This window comes from Anomalospiza imberbis, chromosome 5 (genome assembly GCF_031753505.1).
Source record: "Anomalospiza imberbis isolate Cuckoo-Finch-1a 21T00152 chromosome 5, ASM3175350v1, whole genome shotgun sequence".
NCBI classification, from domain to species: Eukaryota; Metazoa; Chordata; class Aves; order Passeriformes; family Viduidae; genus Anomalospiza; species Anomalospiza imberbis.
In genome coordinates this window covers 57,179,501-57,200,795 of record NC_089685.1, presented here as the reverse complement: position 1 = coordinate 57,200,795, position 21,295 = coordinate 57,179,501, and the positions used below count along the sequence as shown (strand labels likewise).

General features: G+C 42.2%; 1 protein-coding gene across 2 annotated transcripts; it reads left to right on the top strand.

The window, feature by feature from the left end:
- The first annotated feature begins 5,521 nt into the window (after positions 1 to 5,521).
- On the top strand, positions 5,522 to 21,295 carry NFYB (nuclear transcription factor Y subunit beta). Of its 2 annotated transcripts, none has more exons than XM_068191021.1 (7): positions 5,522 to 5,655; positions 13,772 to 13,865; positions 14,353 to 14,483; positions 16,247 to 16,444; positions 18,148 to 18,229; positions 20,553 to 20,632; positions 20,854 to 21,295. In XM_068191021.1, exons 2-7 carry the CDS (start codon positions 13,772 to 13,774, stop codon positions 20,884 to 20,886), a joined length of 618 nt encoding a protein of 205 aa, XP_068047122.1. In that variant the 5' UTR covers positions 5,522 to 5,655; the 3' UTR covers positions 20,887 to 21,295. The 2 variants fall into 2 exon arrangements, with proteins under 2 accessions (XP_068047122.1, XP_068047121.1); XM_068191020.1 differs by lacking the exon at positions 5,522 to 5,655 and adding an exon at positions 5,661 to 5,683.

Below are 21,295 nucleotides of genomic sequence, written 5' to 3'. Positions count from 1 at the left end.
CCCAAGCTCTGCCGGAGTACTCTGCAGGAGTACAAGAAGCTGGGGGAAGCACATAGCCAGGACAGCTGCCCCGAGCTTGCCAAAGGGATAATCCATACCACAGAATGTCATGTTTAGTAAATAAACTATGGACAGTTGTCCAGAAGCTGCCAATGACTGCTTGGGGTCAGGCTGGGCACTGGTCAGTGGGTGGTGTACAACTCTGTTGTGCATCACTTGTTTCTATGGAGTTTTACTCCTCTCTCTCCTTTTCTTAACTACTAGTAGTAGTAGTATCATAGAATTTTATTTTAATCATTTAATTGTTCTGATCTCAATCCATGAGGTTTACGTTTTTGTTCAGATTCTCCTCCCAGTTGAGGAGAGGGGGACTGAACGAACAACTGCATGGAACTTGCTGACTGGGGTTAAACCTTGGCACACGCCAAGAAAACCAAGTGATCCAACCTGTTAAGAGTTGCGCAATTCAACCACATGGACACAATGAGAAAACATGGGCTTTATGTAAGTAAATTTTCATGATCCAGAGAAAAACTTAGTTCTGTAGCCCAGCAGAGCTCCTGCTCTGTAAATCCACTATGTCAATACTGACAGCTTCAGGGCTTTCATAACTGTAACTTTGTCATCAGAACTGCACTGGGCAAAAGTCCACATTTCCTCACTTCCCATCTTCATCTGACGTGCCTTCTGTGCTCCCTCTGCAGTACCCAAAACAAAGCTGTAATGGAACACAGCTTCCCCACCCCTGGGAGATGTAGGATTTCACTGCATAGCCATTAAGCAGCTGCTTATCCTCTTGCAGAGTAGAATTAAATAAGATATCTTTCACCATACTTGTACCTTCAATCCCACATGTAGCTGGTAATAGGGAGAAAATCCAAAACATAACCATAGAATGCAGCTGAATGCTAGTGATATCAAACAAATCCATGTGAATGACCCTTGCAAATGTGTAAAAAATTTAGTTATGAAAAATTAAATTGAAGTTTTACCAGAGCTACTTAGCTTTTCCATTTTATACTTTATATTACTTGTCATAAGGTTTGATAAAGCTAAATGACTTCAACCTTTGCTATTTAAAATGAGTATTGATTTTTTTCTCTTTTGTGTTTTGAGAAGAGCCAAAACCAATGCTAATGGTTTTATCCAGGAGGTTGTAATGGCACAGTTGAAAAGCGAGCTCTTCTCAGATTGCATCGCAAAACAGTGTAGTTCCTTTTTTGAAAACAAAGCAGAGGAGATATTGTAGTTTCACCTCCACCTGTTGCTGTATTATTCATGGACAAGGTAGAAGCTTCTGCCAAGATCTCTTCTAGTTCTTCAAGTGGTTCTGTCTTGCATGTGTACTTTGAAGTTCCTATTGCTCGTGTGGAATGTCTATACTTGATGTTTGAGACATGTCTTAACATATAAATTACCTGATTACAAGTGAGTTCTCTTCCAGCTACCTTTCAAAGGGATTGCTGCCAGCCACATTTAACCCCACTGAGCTGAGATTAACTAGCAAACCTAAACTTCAAGCTGTATCTTTGCATCTATTTGCATCTATCTATGCACCCATTCCACAGGTGAAAGCAGTAAGTTGTTTTTTCTTTTCTCTAAAGGAAGAAGATTTAGACATTAGGTACAGCCTATCTGTCTTAGCTCTCCCAATAAATTTTGAAACGTTGGTCAATTTTAATAGAATTTACTTAGTGGAGTATGTCTCAACATACTACATTTCTGTGCATCCTGTGAAGGAAAGGCAGTTGAGCAGTAGTGAGGAAAAGGCTCAAAAATTAGTTCAGCTCTCCTTAGGGATTGCCATACAGCAGCTTGGTCTCAAGAAGCCTTCAGAAAATAGTTTCACTTGTCATTTCTTACCTCTGGTACTCCTACCTCTCCTGCTTTCCCAATATCTGAGCCATTCACAGTTCAGTTCAGGATAGGCAAAATGATACTGCTACTGATTTAGCAGATGGGGAATTGAGGCACAACACGATTAAAATTCAGATTTCAGACTTCACAGGCATTTATGCATGTCTCAATTGAAATCTGATGGCTTGGATTTAACAGTAATTTGCCCAAGGTCATACAAGAAGCATGCAATAGGCCTGGGAAATATATCCAAGCTTGCACTTTGCTCTTTGGACCATATTTCCTAAATGGGATGTAGTAATTTCAGAATTGCACCTTCCCAGCCCCCCCTTTGGGGAGGATCCCAGTCTGCTGTGAATAAACACATTCTTTGGTCCTCATGGTCCTCATGAGCATCAAAGCTAGCTACTCTTCTAGATCTGCCTCTCAGGTGCACTGGCACAGTGCAGATGCTGTATGTGTCTCCCCTTCAGAGCTGTGGGATCACATAGCACAAAGACTACCTGAGCACACAGCTCCTGCCAAGTGTAGCTGAAATTTTACTGTGAAAGGGGGAACACTATCTAAAAGGAAGGCATGCCTAATTAGCTGAAGAATTTTTCAACACAGCAGTGATCCTTAAAAAAATAATAATGTCTTGAACTTTGTATAATTCCACCTGGTCTCATCCCACTCTGACTTGGTTAATTACCTGTAGATAATTTCTGCTGGATTTCCACATTTCATCTTTTTCAGATAGCATTGCTTAGCTCTGCAGCTTCAAGTATCTTTTATTTAGGATTGCCAAATACAAATAAGAATGCTCTGACCTACAAAAACAAAGAAGATAATTAACATTAGAAAGATCACTATGAAGAATGAATACCAGTTCCTGATGCTTCATGGAGTTCACAGTTTGATGACAGACCTATTTCCAGTCTATTACACTAAGAACTTCACTGTTTTGAGAACTCTGGAGAAAGTTAGATGAACAACTCACCCACCCTACCTCCAGTGCTATTTCTACAAAAATCAGAATTTCTTATTTCAAGCACTTATTTTCCAGATGACAGAGTCCACAGCAGAAGTAAGGCACATTCTGGAATAAGCTGATATATCTGTTCTGCTATAAAGATGCATACTTGCTCACCTTAGCTAACACTAAAAAGAATATATCTGAAGATTTTGATTTCCTCACTTAAAATTTTAGGCACAAAATAACAATTTCAGAAAGTAGATCACTGCCTTACAAAATATGGAGCTTGAGAATATACTTTGCATAGGAATAAAATAACAAACCAATTGAAGACTGAGTTACAAGATTGTGATAGAAATTGTTACTAATGGAGGAATACAAAATAAAATGTATGTAAATGGGAATGCTGGCTTGAATTCCCTGGCTCCAGCTGGCTGACAAGTTTAACCGCTGAGTGCTGCTCTGTCACCAGTAACAGTGAACACTTGTTCCCACTATGCTGTCCTAAAGAAAAGTGCTAAGTAGAAGTGGATAAGTAGTTTTTTCCATCAACACAACATTGATAAATATCAGTACGAAAACCACAGGAGAAACAATATTTTCATTTCAAGTTTGAAAAAAATGCAGTAGAAAAATTGGAGGGCTGTGTTTTCAAGAAGATTCAAAACTAGCTACTAGCAGCTCAAAAAAAGGGCACTGTCTGCTCTGTGCCCTGAAAAACCTGCAGACTGGTCAGCGTTAATCTTTCTAATCACTTGTGAAATTCTGGGCTGACATAACAAAATCCACCCAAAGATCTTAAGGGTGCACATATTAATAGTGTATTGTCACCACATTGTACTTAGTGAACACAAGCTATAAAATAGATAAAGGGGAAAATGCATCCCCTAAGGTCCCAAACTTAGTGAATATTCTTGCCTTACTTAACATCTTCTGGACACTAAAAAAAAAAAAAAAAAATTACTAATTACTGCTGATAGTACCCATGAGGCAGCATTAAGCTGCATATAGCATTTGCAGTAAAAACCCATGGCCACAAAAAATTTCTTCTTGCTTTATGTTTCACTTTAAACTCAAAACAATCCAAATACATGGACATTTTGAGTGAATCTAAATCTTTACGATATATCAAAGCACATGAAACTAATGGTGTTAGGTGAAACTATGTGGAAATGTGTAGGCTTTATTGAGTTTTGCTTTGTGTAAATCCCAGTACCAGAAAAGAGTTAGGAGAGGAGTATACTGCATTTATCGGATATTAACCAGAAGAGGATGCTAGCAGAAGCTATTGTGAAATGTAAGTTTCATACTAGTTTAGTTAAAATACTTAATACCCTCAAATAATGAAGAATTACTACAGGTTAAGAATTAAGAATAAACCAAAAATATTCTTATTACCTCCATTGAGAGACTGCACATACACACATGTTGCTGGCAGATGTGTGGAATGTCTTTGGCTGCTTTTTGGCCCTTTCTGATTCTAATTAATGAAGGGACTGGTGGATTATGAAGTGTTTCATATAAAGGCTTCATAAGACAGGTTTATAAATCTCAGTGGAGAAGTCAGTCCAACTAATATCTTCACTCAACAGCCCGTATTTATTCAGAACAAAGCCTAAAAGTGGAAGAAAAATGTTCTCTAAGTCCTGTATCACCACGGGGAAATGATCCTTTTTGTTTTGCAGTGAAATTTTACTTTTTTGGGGGAAAGGGGAAAGTAATACAGACCCACAGATCCCCTCACCCAAGGTTCTATTCCACCAAATGGTTGGTTGGACCTGGGTTCCATGAGCCATCCTCCTCTTTCTCAGGCTGCGCAAATGTAGGAAGTCACTGGGGACGTAACCTGCTCTTCTCTCAGCTGGTGAATCTTGATGCAAGTGTAGCACAGATTGGAATAGCTCTAAGGAACCTTCACAATAATAGTGCCTGCCTTGCTGACAATAGGCACCAGCTGGTGAGGCAACAGGGTGTTGTGACCAGGGACAAGGCCAGTGGGACACAGCTGGCCACTCTCCCCCAGCCCCCACCTCCCAGGACAATGAGGAAAACTGGGGGACTGGAACATCTCCTATGAGAAAAGGCTGGAGGATCTGGGCCTGTTCAGCCTAAAGAAGGGATGATTGAGAGGGGACCCCATCAATGTCCGTCGGTATCTGGAGGGAGGGGGTCACAGAATGAAGCCAGGCATTTTTGGTGGTACCAAGCAATATTTCAAGAGCCAACGGGCAGAAACTGATGCACAGGAAGTTCCACCTGAACATGAGGAAGACCTTGTTTCTGTGCGACCACACACTGGAACAGGTAGCCCCGAGAGGCTCCCTCACCGGGAGATATCCCAGAACTGCCTGGATGCAACCCTGTGCTTGTGCTCCAGGATGACCCTGCCTGAGCAGGGAGGTTGGACCAGATGTCACACTGTGGTCCCTTCCAACCTGACCCATTTGTGATTGTGTGAGACCGAGGCCGCAGGGAAGAGCTGCGCCTGGTCAGAAGCCCCGCTACACAATCGGCAGCAGCAGCAGGCCTGCGGGACCGAGCCGTGCGGCACGGACAGCCCTCGGTGGCAGCCCCGGCCGCCGCCGTGCCCCAGCGCCGCGCGGCGGGGGCGGGCCCGGCGCCCCCCGGCCCGGCCGCTCCATAAAAGAGGCGGGCAGGGCCGGCCCGGCGGGAGGGCGCGCGCTGAGGGAAGAGCCGACACGAGTGGCGGGGAGGCGGCGCGGAGGGAGGGCAGCCCGGCTGCGGGAAGCGGGGCTCCGCGCTGGGACTGGTTCCTTCGCAGCCATTTTCCGTCCAACCAAACAGCCGATTTGCGGAGGGAGCCAACCAGGGCCGCACTGGAGGTTTGTGCCTGGCTCCGGCCAATGATTGGTAACCGGTTCCACTGCAGGCTCGAATGAAATGTCCGTCTCCCTCCCCGGGCCCCGGCGCTGCCGCCGCGCCGCCGCCGCGGGCACCAGGAAGTGCGGGGCTGGCGCCCCGGGCCCCGCACCGGCCGCGCGTCGCTTTGTGCGGCCGGAGCCGCGGGGGCCGCGCGGCCGGGGAGCCGAGCGGGGTGGGCGGGTGGGGAGGGGAGCGGAGTGGAGCGGGCGGGCAGGGAGGGAGGGAGGGAGGCGGCAGCGAGGGTGGTGTCGGCAGGGGCGGCGGGGCGGTCGCCCCCGCCGCTGTCCCGCTCTCTCCGCGGGGCCCTCCCCGCTCCGGCTCCATTTTGCGGCCTAGGCAGGGGTGGGGGCAGCAGGCAGAGCTGCCCTGCGGCCGGCCGGCACCCCTGGCCGCCGGCTGAGAAGCGGCGGGCACTCGCGGGGCGCACGGCCTCCCGCCATCCCTCCGTCTCCGCGCCGGCCGCGCTCGCTGTGTCCCGGGGCCGCGGCTTTGTGGCGGCCGCGCCGGGCGGAGGGTGCTCCGCGCTCTTTTGTGTCCGCCCGGCCGAGCCCCCTCCCCTCGCCGCGGGAGCGAGGGGCCGGGACCCCCACCACGCCCACGGCCCCTGGCCGGGCTGGGAGCCGGGTAGCGGCGCCACAGCGGCCCGGTCTCTACCCTCGGTCCTCCCCACGCCGTTGTCGGGACCGAAATTTCCTGGAAGGTTTGGCGGTATTTTGCAGGGATGAGGAGCGTGGGCCGAGGCCCCGGGCTGTGGTGCCAGTACCCGGCTGGCCGTGCGGGCGGGAGTGCGAGGCCTTGGTGGGCTGCACGGGGGCCCGGCAGAGCGGCCGGCCACGGGCAGGTGCGGGCAGCGCGGAAATCACAGCCAGGGTGACCGACAATAAAGTTGCTGATTAACTGAGGACTCGTCGTCTTGTGCCATTTGTAAACAAGGGGTCACGATAGACGAGTTACCTCTCGAACAGATGTGAGCTGGGTGCCCGGAAGGCTCGGAGGCTGTTGGTGTAAGTAGGAAGGTGTCCCCGTGCCCCAGCTAGCTGCGTTTGCATCATTGAAGGGCATGAAATCGGGGAATGGGATCGATCGGCTCGCAGTGGCACAGAGGCAGCTGGGTGGCATCAGCACTTGTCCTGTGACACACATGATAGATGGGAGAGAGACAGGACCCTGCTATTATCAATGTCTACACAACTTTTCAGTGTGTGGCAGGTGTTCTTGGGCAGGCCTGCGTGTGCTAGCCACTGTTCTGCCTCCAGAAATTATGTAATTGGTGATCCTGAAGAGTACTGTTGAGGTTATTCACAGACAATACTATTGGAAAACCACAAAAAATTTCATGTGTTCTAGTAACGTTTCTGCAGCTATGATATATATTCTGCAGTATAGCAGCAGTAGAAAATCAACTTCTAGCTTTACCAATTTCTTTGAAGTTTAACCAAAAAGATTTTGTTCTGAAAAGTACTGTCAGGTAGAAGCTACCTAGTGTGCTTGGGTTGCTTTTGGGATGGCAAAATTACTGATAACAGTGATCTGAAAATTTTTAGGCAACGAGGAGCACAGAAATCTGGATTGCAGCCCGTTCATCGACTCTATTACATGTAGTAACCTTTCTTTGGCATCTTGGTAGATGGCAGTTACTGTTAATTTAAAAAAAAAATCAGCTTTCTCAAAAGAAGATTTGGCAAAATGGTCAGAAAAAGGAAAATGGCAGATGCCACTTTGGGCAGTATTCAGAGTCTGGCTTTAATTGGCTTGCAGGAATGGAGAAATGGTGTCTATATATAATCATTAGTGTACTGTTCCTAAACAATAAGCTAGCGGTTGCTTTCTTTTTTTTCTTTGCTTATGTGGCCTGTGGCATGACAGCTAAAATGTAAAGGCAAGATCCATCTGCAGTTCTCTAGGACACCCGAGATGGATCAGTTGGAACCGTTTTGATGCCTCAGTGTGTTGCTTTTGTGCTGTGCATTGAGTGGGTGGTTATACTTGGTCTTGGCCGCTGGCATTTACAGCTATGGCATTATACTGGGAGAAGTTAGGAGCACTGGGTGTTACTCTTTAGACTTCAGGATCTGACAGTCACAGCAGTTCAAAGCTTAACTCTTATTTGTGGTAATAATTACATGAAGGGAGGCAATGTTCAGAAATTGAAAGAAAAAGAATATTTAAGATAAGGTCAAGATGTGAAACATTAAACACTGAAACTTTTAAAGTCTGGTGGTACCTTGTTTTGTCAACCTTTAAAAAAGGTTTGCAAGGTTCTTCCTTTAGTGCTTTCAAATATAAATCTAATGTTGCTCCATCTTTAAAATTTTGCTTAGAAAGAAACTTGACTTAGTACTGAGTTTTGCAGTAGTGTTTTGAAGACACTTAGTATTTGGAAATTGATGCTTTAGTGGCAGGATGCTTGTAAAAAGAGCAAAACATTACTATATATATGCATACTAAACAATATGGGTAAATAACATTGGTAGAATAAAAACAAGTGTCAGCAAATTCAGCAGTTTTGGCCGAAAATAGTCTGTTCTGAAGCTAGCTCAGTCTGGTCTGAACTAATTTTGTAAAACTCTTACTTGCCCTGTTGCTTGAGAGGAAAAAAGCTGCTTGGCATACTTCAGTTACTACCTCAACAAAGGAGAAATAACCTACTTAAAAATGTTACCAAACGTCTAAAAGAAAAAAGACAGGATTTATGGATTGCTTCTTTAATAAACAGATAAGCTTAGTTTTTTACCAGAAATGCTAGAAAAGTATTGAAAACTTACTATTGAAAGGTAATATGGGGATTTCAGTCAGGTTGCTGAAGGATGGAGGTGATGGTGCAGCGTGTTCAGTACTGCTTTCCTCTTCCAGCTTCTGCAAAAGCAACTAAACTGCCTCCATTCCTCTGCTCATCTTGTTTATTTTCCCCTCCAGCTTCTCTCTTCTACTGCCAAAAAAGAGAAAGCGTGGAAACTCAATTTCTCCTGCTTGCTCTGTATCACTGACCCACTCCTTGATGTGAAAATGCCTGAGGTTTTAGTCTAGCCATATGTATTGGAGCTAACAGTGCTTGTGGATGTTAGCCAGCCTGGGAAGGAGCCACCAGCTGCTGTAGCAGAGTTGGGTCCATGTGGAGGGGGCTTGTGATCAGTGGCATTTGGGCTTGTAAGATAAGACATAAAGTTGATAGACTGTTACATGGCGTGGAAAGGTATAAAGGTGGCAATGGCCTCTTTGGATTTCATAAGGGAAAGTTTCCTCCCCGTGGGCCAGCAGAAGGATTCTGGTACAGCCCAGATGCTAATGAACCTTGGTGACACTGTCTGGTCCTCTCAGCATCAGTCTGCTTTTCCCAGTGTTATTCTGCTGTGGGGGAAAACACTGAATGTGAGGGATTAGAGAAGCCTGAGATGGAGAGAGAGTTTTGTTCTAGCTATGTGCTAAGGGGTTTAGTGTTATATTTTTGTGTGTCTGCTGGAACAATGTCCTGTGAATGCATTCACCAGTTGGTATTTCTTATAAACCTGCAGATGAGAATTCAGTGGGAAATTAGGATCCCCAGAAATCACTGAAAAATAAAAGGAAATTGAAAGTGTATTTTCAATTGAAAAATCTTTCTGCTTAACAGGAGAGGGTGCAGAAAGCTCGAATAAAACTTTGTGCCTCTGCTGTTACATACTGATTCACAGCTTTACTTCTCTTGTGACAAGGTGTGGCAAAATGAATGATGTGGTTACTACCTACAGCTTTAGTTATTGTTTCTGTCCTGCTTCTTTGGCAGACATGACTGCATGGAATGTGTACCAAGTGCTTCAGTTCATTGCATATCATTTTCTACTGCCCCTTTTATAAGGTAGCAATTTTGGGAGACAGGGTGAATAAATACCACATGAAATATTTAAATCACAAGAGGCCTTTGGTTTCCCTTCAAGAGGGCAGTTTGTAAATCATTTCCAGATAACTTCCTCATTCTGAAATAAAAAATCTTGTTTCCTCAAAATTTTTTTTCTTCTTTGTTTTTCCTTTTATATTTATCTAAGCTTTAGTCCCTTCTTCTCAATGCTAGTATTCTAGCTTGTATTCTTCTTTAGTTATCATGCAGCTGAGCCACTGATACTGACTGTGCTCTTAAGAGAGCTTATAAGATTAAACAGGATGCAAGGTTTACTTTGAGATACTGATGTATTATTAGTTTAGTATAGGCATATTATAGGAACAGTAGGCAGGTGACAGGAGCAATTTTTTTTTAAGCATCCTCCAGAATATTTATACCAAATGTCAGTGTAAACCTGTGTGTTCATTCATGTGCATCTTATCACTGAACCTTCTTTGATGCCCTTGAAATGTTTCTCTTTTAACATATTTCTTTGGTTAATTTCCATGCATCAAGTAGTTTGTATATCCCTAGTAATATTCTTTCTTTTTATTAGAGATGGAAAAAGCAAACAGAAAACCACTAACAGGAAGCATGCTGCTTTCTGTGCTGCTACCCTGTATTCAAATTTTTCTTTTGCAGTATAGTGCTGAATGTTTATGTCCTGTACTTGTTTACTCTCCCTGGTTGTTGATAAAATCAGATAGGGCCATGGTCATTTTAGAGACTGACATGTCACTTCTGATGTGCTTAGCTCTCAGTCTTGATTCAGTCCGTGTGTATGCATGGAGGAGCTTCAGTGTCTCCTAGCCCTGGAGGCTGAGGGTAATGTACAACCTGTAGTAATGGCTTCCTGCAGTTGTGCACAGCACTTGCTGCTGGAGGACTGAGGTGTTGGAAGCCCTCCCTTGTGCAATTTGGCAGCCACACAGAGGTAGGAGATGCTCTTGTATTAAAAGGCGTTGCAATGTTTGCATGCTGAAACTGCCATGCTAATGTGAGGTATAATCTGCAAATGGCTACTTCTCTTTAAAGCAAGTTGTAACAACTGGGCGGTCTAAAGCAAAATCTGAGAGGAACATTCTTGCCCACCTGAACCTTTTAGGATTAGCTCTCCCAGGACATTGCCTGTTTTAGCATCTACTTCCATCCAAATTAGTAGGTCTTCCTACTAAATGGGCCAATATAAGAACTGTTGGCCTTTTTAGTCTCCCAGTGACTGCAGTTAGTGTAGGCAGGGTGTTGTTTCTATGCTATATTGGGCTGCTGCTTTTCCAGAGCAACTTCAGGCACACAGAATTTAGTTTGTGTCATGGTTTTAGAGGGCTTTTATTGGTTGTTTGGGGTTTTGGTTTGTTTGTTTAAAGGAGGGGGGTTAATTAGCAACAGTGTAGTGAGAAGAGTGTTTTCTCATTTTCTGAACATTGCTGTATGTGTTACAGAACTTGTGCTGAGCTTGACAATCAGATAATGTGGTGATTGACTAGAGTTTTGAACATCTGAAATGAAAACTGTAATGTGTGAGCATGCAACTGTTTGTTATGAGATGACTGGGATAGCAGTGGCCACATTTTCCTGCAAGGTCATGTTTGTCATCCATCGGGCTCAAAGAAATACTAGTAGGGTGACTTGGATGGCATATTAATTACAGTTGCTATATTCAGATGCCTGGGTCTAGATTTGAATTGAATGACAACTCTGGCTGAAGTTCTTCCATCAACTTACTTGGATTGAAGTAGTGTGCTGAGATCCACTCCCTCCCTCACACTGTGGTCAGCTGGGCTGTGGAGGTGGCTCATGGGGCAGCTGGGCTGGCTCTGTATGTGGTGGCCTTCAGGATATGGCTGGAGAAAGTCCTGAGTGCTCTGCTCTGAGCTTGGAGCTGACCCTGCTTTTAGCAGGGGTTGGAGTAGAGACCTCCCACGGCCACTTCCAACATGAATTATCTTGTGGGCCTGGATCAGGACCTGGTTATGCTGAGCATTATGCAGAAAGGTGTTAGCACTGTCCCTAATCTCCTGTCCCAAGGTTGTCCTGGCAGCTAAAAATCTTTCTTCAAGTAATACCCACAGAAGTAATTTCAGTTGATATTAGGCTGTCAGTGGCTGTTTTCTTTATCTGAGTCAGATCTGTCTTTTTCTGTTGCAAGCACTTTCCTATCAATTTAGCTAATCACTATTTTAGATTCATAGTGCTGATAAACATCCCCACAAGTTCCCACTAATGGTGAAATAATACATCCTGTAAGTAGATCTGGAAAGGTGCACACAGAAAATAGAAGCAAAGGTATTACCTTGAGGATGCATTAGTCTAATATGACCAAAATGTCTGTAGATGCAGCAGAAGTTTGAAAGAGATTCAAGCAGGAATTGTCTTTTGAAGGCAAGCTGGGCTGATGAAAGCAAGATGATTTCTTAGTGTTGCTGGGTCTTGGCAATAAAGATTCAGATAGAGTAGCCTGCAGGAGAGGTGAGCAGAAACCAGTTCGTTATCACATCATGGCAGAAGTTTGAAGAATATTGCAACCGTGGAGGAAGGAAGTAATTTAGAAGACACATTTCACAGAAGATTGAAAAAAGACAGGGAAAGAAAGATCAAGGTATTTAAAATACCTTGTACTGGGGCTGAGTAAATTTGAGATCCTGAACTAAATTCTGGTAGGGATCAGAGAGCTGAAACTGAGAAAAAAACTACCAGAAAGCTCTAAGTTAATTTTGGAGGTAGCTTTTGGGATTTACCAGACTACAATTTTAATTGTTTCAAAGTGCAGAAGTAAGAGAGAGGCACAATTCTCTTAACTTAATTCTTGATGTGTGATGTCAGTTTTGGTGATCATGACATGCAGGATTGTGATATCCTTGCATTGTCATTACAGTAAGCTGAGTAAGCAAACTGCAGACCCTTTGGGAGATTGAAAAGCAAAGTTAAATCTCCCAACAAAGAGTCTGCAAAATGTGGACAAAGTGAATTTATGTGAAGTTTGGCACATGGAAGGTTAATGCCTAAAATACTGCCCTTCTTTGGGTAAAGCTGCTGTGTAAGAAGTGAAGCTGGTTTACAAAAGCCCAGCAAAACGGACCTGAAGTTCTTTATAAAAGTGTGTGTCATATTCTGTACAATGAAGAAGAGCTGGAAGAGTCTGTTTCTCTTGAGCAGTTCCTAAGGCTCTGTCCGGCTGTTGTTGGAATGTGAGTAGCGCTTGTGTTATTTGCGTGTCTGTGGCCAAGGGTAACACCGGACATTGCTTGAAGGTTTCAAAGTGAAACTCAGCCCTGTGGCCACAAGCAAAGTGCAGATTAGTGAGAGGTTAAATGCTCATATTTCTGGGTAGGTGTAAAAATAGCACAATATTGCTTCTCCTTCCCTCCCTCTTCATGGGTGTGCAAAAAAGTGAGCTCTGTGGTCTCACTGGCAACAGCCATGTGATCCTTCAAAGACACCAAGGTACCCACACAATGGGTGTGGGGTCAGTGAGTGAAGTCAGCTGGGCTCTGCCTCTCCAGGGGCTGTGTGTGTAGCTTGTCAGTAAGAAGGAGGGAAGCACAAGCTCTTTTGGCATCCCTTTTTCTCCTGGCATTTAAGTTACCTATTAAACTGTGACAGCCCCATCTCCAAACCATCATGAAGAAGTCTTCTTGTTGGCCACCACATCAGAACCTTGAGAGAAGAGCACCTAAGGATGCCCAGAGAGTGAGGTAGGGGAGGACCAGGGAATGCTAAAACATGACTCAGAAGGCACATAGGAGTAACTGGTATCTCAGGGAGGATGAGGATGCAGAGCTGGTCCCGTGATCTGTTTAGAAGTTTGTCAGTGGCTTGACAAACCAACGTGGATGGTAAAGGTGAGTGAAGGATGCACTCTGTGTAGTAACTTAAAGGTAAAGCATTCAGTGAATGAGGAGCTGATGTAGGTTTTGAGGGTTGTTCAGAGACACCTTGAATGTTCTGGTGAGACTCTCATGGGAGCTATGTGCAACATAAACTAGATGATTCTATGTATGGCCTGTGCCTCTGGCTGAGTTTTTTGGAAAGCCTCAAAACCAGTTAAACTATTCCCACCGTCAGTAAAACTCATTAATGACAGTGGGGATGCTGTTCTCCAATAGCAAAATATTTATGCTTTGTATAAATTGATCTCATAGTTTGTGCTGGGTTTGAGTAATAGATGCGCTTAGTGATGTAACAATCACACCTGAAAGGTTTCCTTCTTCTGGTTGTAGATGGATGGTGACAGCTCCACAACAGATGCTTCTCAGTTAGGAATTGCTGGAGATTACATTGGTGGCAGTCACTATGTCATACAGCCTCATGATGGTAAGAAGTGAGAGACTAAATGCTACTATTTCTCTGCATATGTGTCTATACATATATTTTCTTCCAGTTCTTGTATCATTCTCTGCTTTCTTCTCTCAGGCTAAGAATTTGCCATTGCTTTCATAATGCCTCACTGTATAAAGCATTTTTTTCTGCAGTATGAAGGGGGCAGGTTGGATTTTTAGATGTTGGCACAGTGACCTTGAGGGGGTGACAAAAAAATTGATGTTCTAGGAAGCAGTTTGTATTTTGACATGGCATTAATAATGGTTGTTGATCAGCAGCCATGTACACTTCTGTGCATAATGTGATAAAATGCTATCTTTATAAAGGCACCCTGATGTTGCATCTATTTTTAAAATTATTTATATGATGTTATCACACGGTGCTTTCAAAGGTCTTCATCCTTCAGTGTAAGATTTTAAACTGAATTATTGCCTGCAGTCTATCAAATATAATTTCTGTTAACTTTTCTTCATTTCATTAGACACAGAGGACAGCATGAATGATCATGAAGATACAAACGGCTCAAAAGAGAGTTTTAGAGAACAAGATATCTATCTTCCAATTGCAAATGTGGCAAGAATAATGAAAAATGCCATACCCCAAACAGGAAAGGTAATACTGTTGTCTGGTAAAGAAAGTGTGTTAATGAGTTTTATTCCTTCCTCTCAGTGATCTAATTAGAACAACATATTTTTCCAAATGATGCTGGTTTCTTGAAGAAAAGTGTTATAAAAGGAAAGGGAAAAAAGCCCCAGGAGCAGGAGGTGATTGATACCAGGCCCATTTTTCTTAGATTTCTGAAAGCTTTTAGTAACTGTTGTAGTTAGAGTGTCCAGAACTATTCTCCATAGGGCTTTCAAGAGCTTTGTTTTTCTAAGATGTGTTCTCTGAAATTGTCGTAAAGGATCAGGCTTGATGACAATCACTAAGAATATTTTCTATGCAATTCTCTTGAGAGATTTAGTCTGCTTTCATTGAGGTGCATAAAATTTGGAATAAGTGAATAATTTTGGCTGAAATAGAAATCCAGTGCTCATCCTGAAGGAAAGAGAATGGTTAGCCTTGCATCACCCAAATATTCACACACCCAAATGTCGAAGTGACCTAAGAAGTCTGCTTTATATTGTGGAGCAGATAAGGCCAGATATTGAAAGCCTTACTTATTTCTTACTTCTAAGAATAGACTTTTTAATCCATTCTGCTGAGCTGGTGGTTGTATAAGTACTTCATCATTCTAGTGGTTTATCTTAAACCTTTGCAGGGCTCCTATGATTTGCTGTTTCTTTATTGTATTCCAATACAATTCCAGCCACAGTAGCATTTCCTCCAGCTAAAACTGATCTCTCTTTTTGGACATCACTCTAAATAGAAGGAAGACATAATTTACTTGCATCTGCTTGTATTTTCATAATGTTCAGGGCTTTCTGGAGATCTGGATGTTACATTTATAACTTTGCTGTGAAAAACTCTACCCTAGTCCATATTGTCATAAATTTTTAGTGATCAAGATGAGATTTTTCTTGAGAATTTAGCATATGGGATGTAGAGCTATCTTGAAAAATCAGGATGGTTTTTTGTAAAAAATTGCAAGGGAAGCTTCTGACTGATGACTTCTGAAAATCTCACCCTACATGTCTGAAAATATCAGAGGAGCTAGTGAAGACTCTGCACACAGTTACTGCTTCAATTTTTTAGGTTCTTTTCATGTGAAGAATAAGAATCTTAATTATTATAATCTTCTTGTTGACTCCTGTCAGCTTCCCAAGTAATCATGAATAATACTTAAGTTGGGTAAATGACTTTTGTCCTGCTGAAAACTCTAATCAAATTTACTTACTTCATTCTTGCCGGGGGCATATGGTGCTTCGTTTGAATTCTCATTTGGTAACTTTACACCAGAATACTAATGCATTAGAAAGGCTTGCTGCTAGGTGTATATTCTAGTCCTTGAATCTAGGCAGGATAAAAATACTTGTCATTGCTGAATTTGTGGCAATGTACTGCAGTGGGGTTGGAGCTCTTAAAAGAAGAGGAAGTGGACTGTGACATTGTAATGAACAGGTTTGAAGAGACATAGGTAAGCAAAACAAGAAGCATCTATGTGTAAAAGCTTGTATAGGATTTCAGGAGATCCTGGAAGTTGGCTGTGCTGCTTGAAATAGTAAAACATGGGTAAAATCACATTGCAGCTGGTCTTACATAGAGCAGTGAGGACATCCAGTGGTTTGCTGTGCAGGTGTTGCCTAAATGAGCATTGTCATTGGGTTTTGGAATGTTTCCTCAATTATCTGATGTATTCTTTGGGGGGTTTGTGGTGAGTTTTTTAAAGTCTTGTGTCTTCATTAATGATTTTATGATACTTTTTTCCTTACTAGATTGCTAAGGATGCAAAGGAGTGTGTACAAGAGTGTGTAAGTGAATTCATCAGCTTTATAACATCAGAAGCAAGTGAGAGGTGTCACCAAGAGAAAAGAAAGACCATCAATGGAGAGGATATTCTTTTTGCCATGTCTACCTTGGGGTTTGATAGCTATGTCGAACCTTTGAAGTTATACCTCCAAAAATTCAGAGAGGTTGGTATATATGGGTATTTGCTCATTTATTTAACCTGGTTGTGTTTATCCGTAGCTCTTTGTTGTAACTGTATAATGGCTAACTTGCCCAGTATCTCACAGCTCTGGGTCAGGGAGTAATGTAATGTTTAAAAGCATTCCAGAGGATATCAAGGGAAAAAGGAGGAAGTAAGCATTTTGATTAGACTTGCTGATTCAGAGTAGTTAAAGCTTTCAACTGAATAACTTATCTAATATATTGGTGGTAGTAAATTGCTCTGCTCTTTAGAGGTGCCTATTAAGAATGTTTAATTGGATTTTTGGGTTCAGTCAGTATGTACTGACTGCATCCTCTGAGGAACTGGCCTAATGCCTATTGCTTGTCTGGACTTCAGGTCTGCAAAAGAAAAAAGCTGGTTTTCTCTTGTTGGAATAATGGTTCACATGGAAAACTATCTCTTCAATGAGGTTTTTAAAATTATTTTTTTAGCCTGTCCCTCAGTTTGCTTTTGATACATAGTACATGCTAGGTATGTGATCCAAACAGTTAATATAACATACCCCTTCTCTAGCAGAAAGTGACTTTCTTCCTTTCAGCAATTTAGGAAAAAGGAAGTTGCTTCTGCTTGGGTTTTTTGTTCTGGTCTGCCTCCCCCTGTCTAAATTGGCAGAACAGTAGATAAGGATGCTCTTCTGAGTTTCTTTGTTTTGTAAACCTAAGACTGCTTTAGGTCAGACTTGCTAACAATATTTGTTTTGTTGACAGCACTTGAAGCTTCCCCTTCCCAGAAGGTCATTGCTGGATAACTGAGTAACAGGAGGTGTAATATAAAGTTAGAGTAGTGCTGTGTGCTGTCTTTTTCCAGTTCTGTGTAGCAGTTGCACATGCTGTGATAGTGCTGTATGTGCTTTTGAAAAGACAAGTATTGCCTGACTACCAAATAAGTCTCAAGTGGGTCTGTGCTACTTTCATTCTTAATTGACTATTTTTGCAGATTATAGACGCTGTGGTAGCAGAGTAGTCGAATTGGGTTTTAATTGCATGGATGGGTTAAGTAGCTTTGCTCATCAGTTTTAAATCTCCATTCCAGCAAGGGTGTCTTCAGGGTGAAGTACTTCAGTTTTGTAACTGAGTATTTTGTCTGCAGCAAGCAGTTGCAGAGAATCTTTTTTTATGCCCACATTATTTTTCTAGATGTTCTTATGCAATAGCATAGAGCATCAAACTTCAAACTTGTAAAACTGCATGCAGATGGGGGCCTTGGCTTTCTGTGCTGATATCCTTTCTGGCTCTAGTCATTGATGTGGGAGAAGAAATTCCACATCTTGGTTTTAAATGTCAGCTCTTAGTTTATGGTGATGGTACTTTTGTGTGGTTGGTAAGCAAATGTTGCACATTCTTGGTAGGTGAGATTCTGTGATTTCTTGTAAATGCTCCTTCTGGAATACCACAGATTTTGAACTTTCTGCAGAAGGTGAAAAGCCTTTCTTAGAACCACACAGTCCTCGTTTGCCAAGTTTTTGTTTCAGGAGTATGGCTAAGATGAAAAACACTCCTGTAATATGCACATTCTCAAATCCCATAGAGTTTTACAGGTCTTGGGATTTCAAGCTCCAGCTGTTGCACTGTGACTTTTCTGCAAGTTTCAAACCTTGGCTGGAGCTCCTGGGGCTTTGAAAAAAATCTCAAGCTTTTTTTCTGCTGTTTTATGCTCTCTTCTTAGGCAATGAAAGGAGAAAAGGGAATTGGGGGAACAGTTACAACTGCAGATGGTCTAAGTGAGGAGCTCACAGAAGAAGCATTTAGTGAGTAGTACTTTTTAATTTATTATGTTATTACTACAGCTTTCATAAAAGTTTCATCAGGCATCAGCATTCTTACTTGAGGAATATATCCTGGACTAGTAATAGCTCATGTCAATTGTGGAAACTTTATAAATGCATATATTAGTGCTCGTATACACTTAAACACTGGTTGTAATGAAATGTGCAAACCTTTTTTTTCTTTTTCCCCTACAGTAGCTACATATTTAGGCCCCATTCAGTCAACTTGCAAGACTATTGGGGGAAAAAAGTAAAATGAACCCCTCTTGATGACTTGAGGAGCTCATCTTTGAGAAATGAGGCAGAGAAGAAAAACATCTTTGTCTAATTTTAAAGAACTTAAGATTTCTTACATTCAAAAGAATTCACAGATTGGGAGCTAGGAGGTGTAGGGTGAGGAGTATCATGTGCATTCAGTGTAGTTTTTCTTCCTTTTACTGTGGATTGAAGCCTGACAGTTTTTTGGGATTTACACTGATTTTGTTGGTGCTGATTCTTACATGTAGTCTCCACTTTGGCTTTTAAACATTACGGGCTGGTGATGTTGAACCTGATACAAGAGGAATTAGGAAGCACAGCTCTAGTCATATCTACTGACAAGATTTAGTTTTTTAAGTATGTGATAAAATCACTGGTAAACTACTGAACTAGCAAAAATTCAAAGCCTGAGGACTAAAATGACCTATTCAGGATTGGAAATACACTTTGCTCTCAGTTTGACTTTGGCTGCATAAAACAGTGCAGACTCATTGGGTCTCTTCTAGCCTGGAAGAGTAGCTTATAAAACTGGCTGGAAATTAAGAATCTAAATCTAAATATTATAATAATTTTATATATAAAACTTGTAATACTTAGATTTGGATTCTTAATTTCCAGACCTAGGAAACTCAGTGCTCTATGAAAAAACTTTAGGTTGCTGTGCCTTGAAAAGAGCAATTTTAGAAATGTCCTGGCAGGATTAAGGATGCAAAGGAGATGTTGCAGTATTAGAAGAAAGTAAAAAAAATTAAATTATGTTAAATAACTGATCATGTCAAGTGCTGCAGGTATTTCTCTCCACAGGGGCAGCTATAGATCTGTCTGGAATGAATGATGGTGTCACTGCAGCAGCAGGAGTGATAGCTGTGCTTCTGTGGCATAACCCTCAACTCTTTGTGGTGGCCTCATGCCAGGGCTGGGTCAGGGACTCACCATTCAGCTGTGTTGGATGTGCAACATGCACATTGAAGAGCAGTAAATTTTGGAACTGCCAGAGCCACTCTCACTAATCTTAATGCATCTCTTAGCCTGCAACTGAAGCAATTGAAAATTTGTTCAATGAAGGAGGAAGGAAAAAAAATTAAAACAACCCCAACCAACCAACCAAAAATCTAATTAAAAAACCCTCAAGCATCAGCTTTCAAATGAAAACTGTTAGGATTATGCTGTGCTTTCAGAATTTTGTATTGGTTATATATCTTGTTTATATTTAGTAACTACATGAACAAAGCCTCATTATTTGTGTCCTAGGGAAAAATGTGCTACAGTGACAACCTACAATATGAGAGTTGTGCTGCTTTGCTTCCAAATAGCAGCTGTAAGGCATCTACTCTGAGTGTGAGAGCTCAACATACATGTTGTGAAGGTTTACCTTGGAGCATCACTCCCTGTGTTTTCTCTCACTATCTCAGAAGTACTTTTTATTCCTTTTGTTGGCCACCTCTTTCCTCTGTGAAATCAGAGCTCTTCTGTGTGCCCTGAAGGACGTGCTGAAGTCAACCAGTGCAATGTCAGGCTCTGGCAGTGCCTTTTATTTTTTGTCATTGCCTGTTCCTGTTCCTCTCCTCTGCCTTCCATGGGGCTTCTGTATCATGGAGTCCCTGATGGATCCTAATTTATAAAGCAGCACAGTGATTTAATTGAGTTTCTCCTCCATGGCTATGCTCAAGTGCTAACTTTGTGTTTAAACAAGGCCAACTGAATTCTCCAGGCTTCTTGGGATACTGAGCACTGGAGATGGCCTTTTCAGTGGTCAGGGTAGTGAGCTCCACTCCATTTGCCTATGTACAGGTTTGGACATTCTGCTTACTCTCAGAGCAAAATAAAGTTGGATTTTATATGGTTCTCCTGAATGGGAATAAACTTGTTCACTTGTAACACTTGGTAACAAATGTGACTATACCAGTGTAGGATGGTAACTCAGGAGATTAATGGCTCTGTAGTCCTGGAGTGGACCACAGTTGTTTAATGGTGACAGACACATCAAACAAGGCTCTGTATATCAAGCAGTTCCTGCCTAACATTTTTAAAATGCTCTTTCTTTCAGCTAACCAGTTGCCAGCAGGCTTAATAACCACAGACGGCCAACAGCAGAATGTTATGGTCTACACAACATCATATCAACAGGTATGAGCCTGTATCCTGTCCCCTACTCTCCCTTCTGCTGCTAAAATCCAAGCATGAGTTCAGCTGTTCTGCTCTGAAAGATGAGAATTAATTTTATTTAATCCTTTGGTGGTGGCTGTCGTGCCATTCCAACACTGAGAATTCATGGCTGCTTGCTGTGAACTGCTCTGCAGCTTCAGAAAAGGTGCAGTGGAATGTAAACTTGCATTTTCTTTCTCTAGATCTCTGGTGTTCAGCAAATTCAGTTCTCATGATTTTGAAGAAAACTTTCCATCTGGGAACATGAGACGGAAAGCCTGTGCAACTCTAACGAAGAGGCAGTTTTAATGACTGGTGAAGAGATTTATCTCTTTGTATATTAAATAGCTGTAATGTAGCTACCAGAAGCTTGACTAATTGAGGTGTGAGTTCTGACTCAAATCTTTTTCATGATGATTTTAAAGAAATAATTGGATTTTAAAGGTATTAAAGTATTTTTGTTTTGTACAAGAGTTTGTTGCTCTGTATAACTCCTGTATGCATTGTATATTGCAATTTATTACTGTCAGAGATTTGTAGACAGTTTCTTATTTTCATATTGAATCATGTTACTTTTGTAATTCAGGTAAACAGCTGGGTTAATTCATGTTTACCCTTTGAATAAAATGGTAAGGGTAAAGTTCA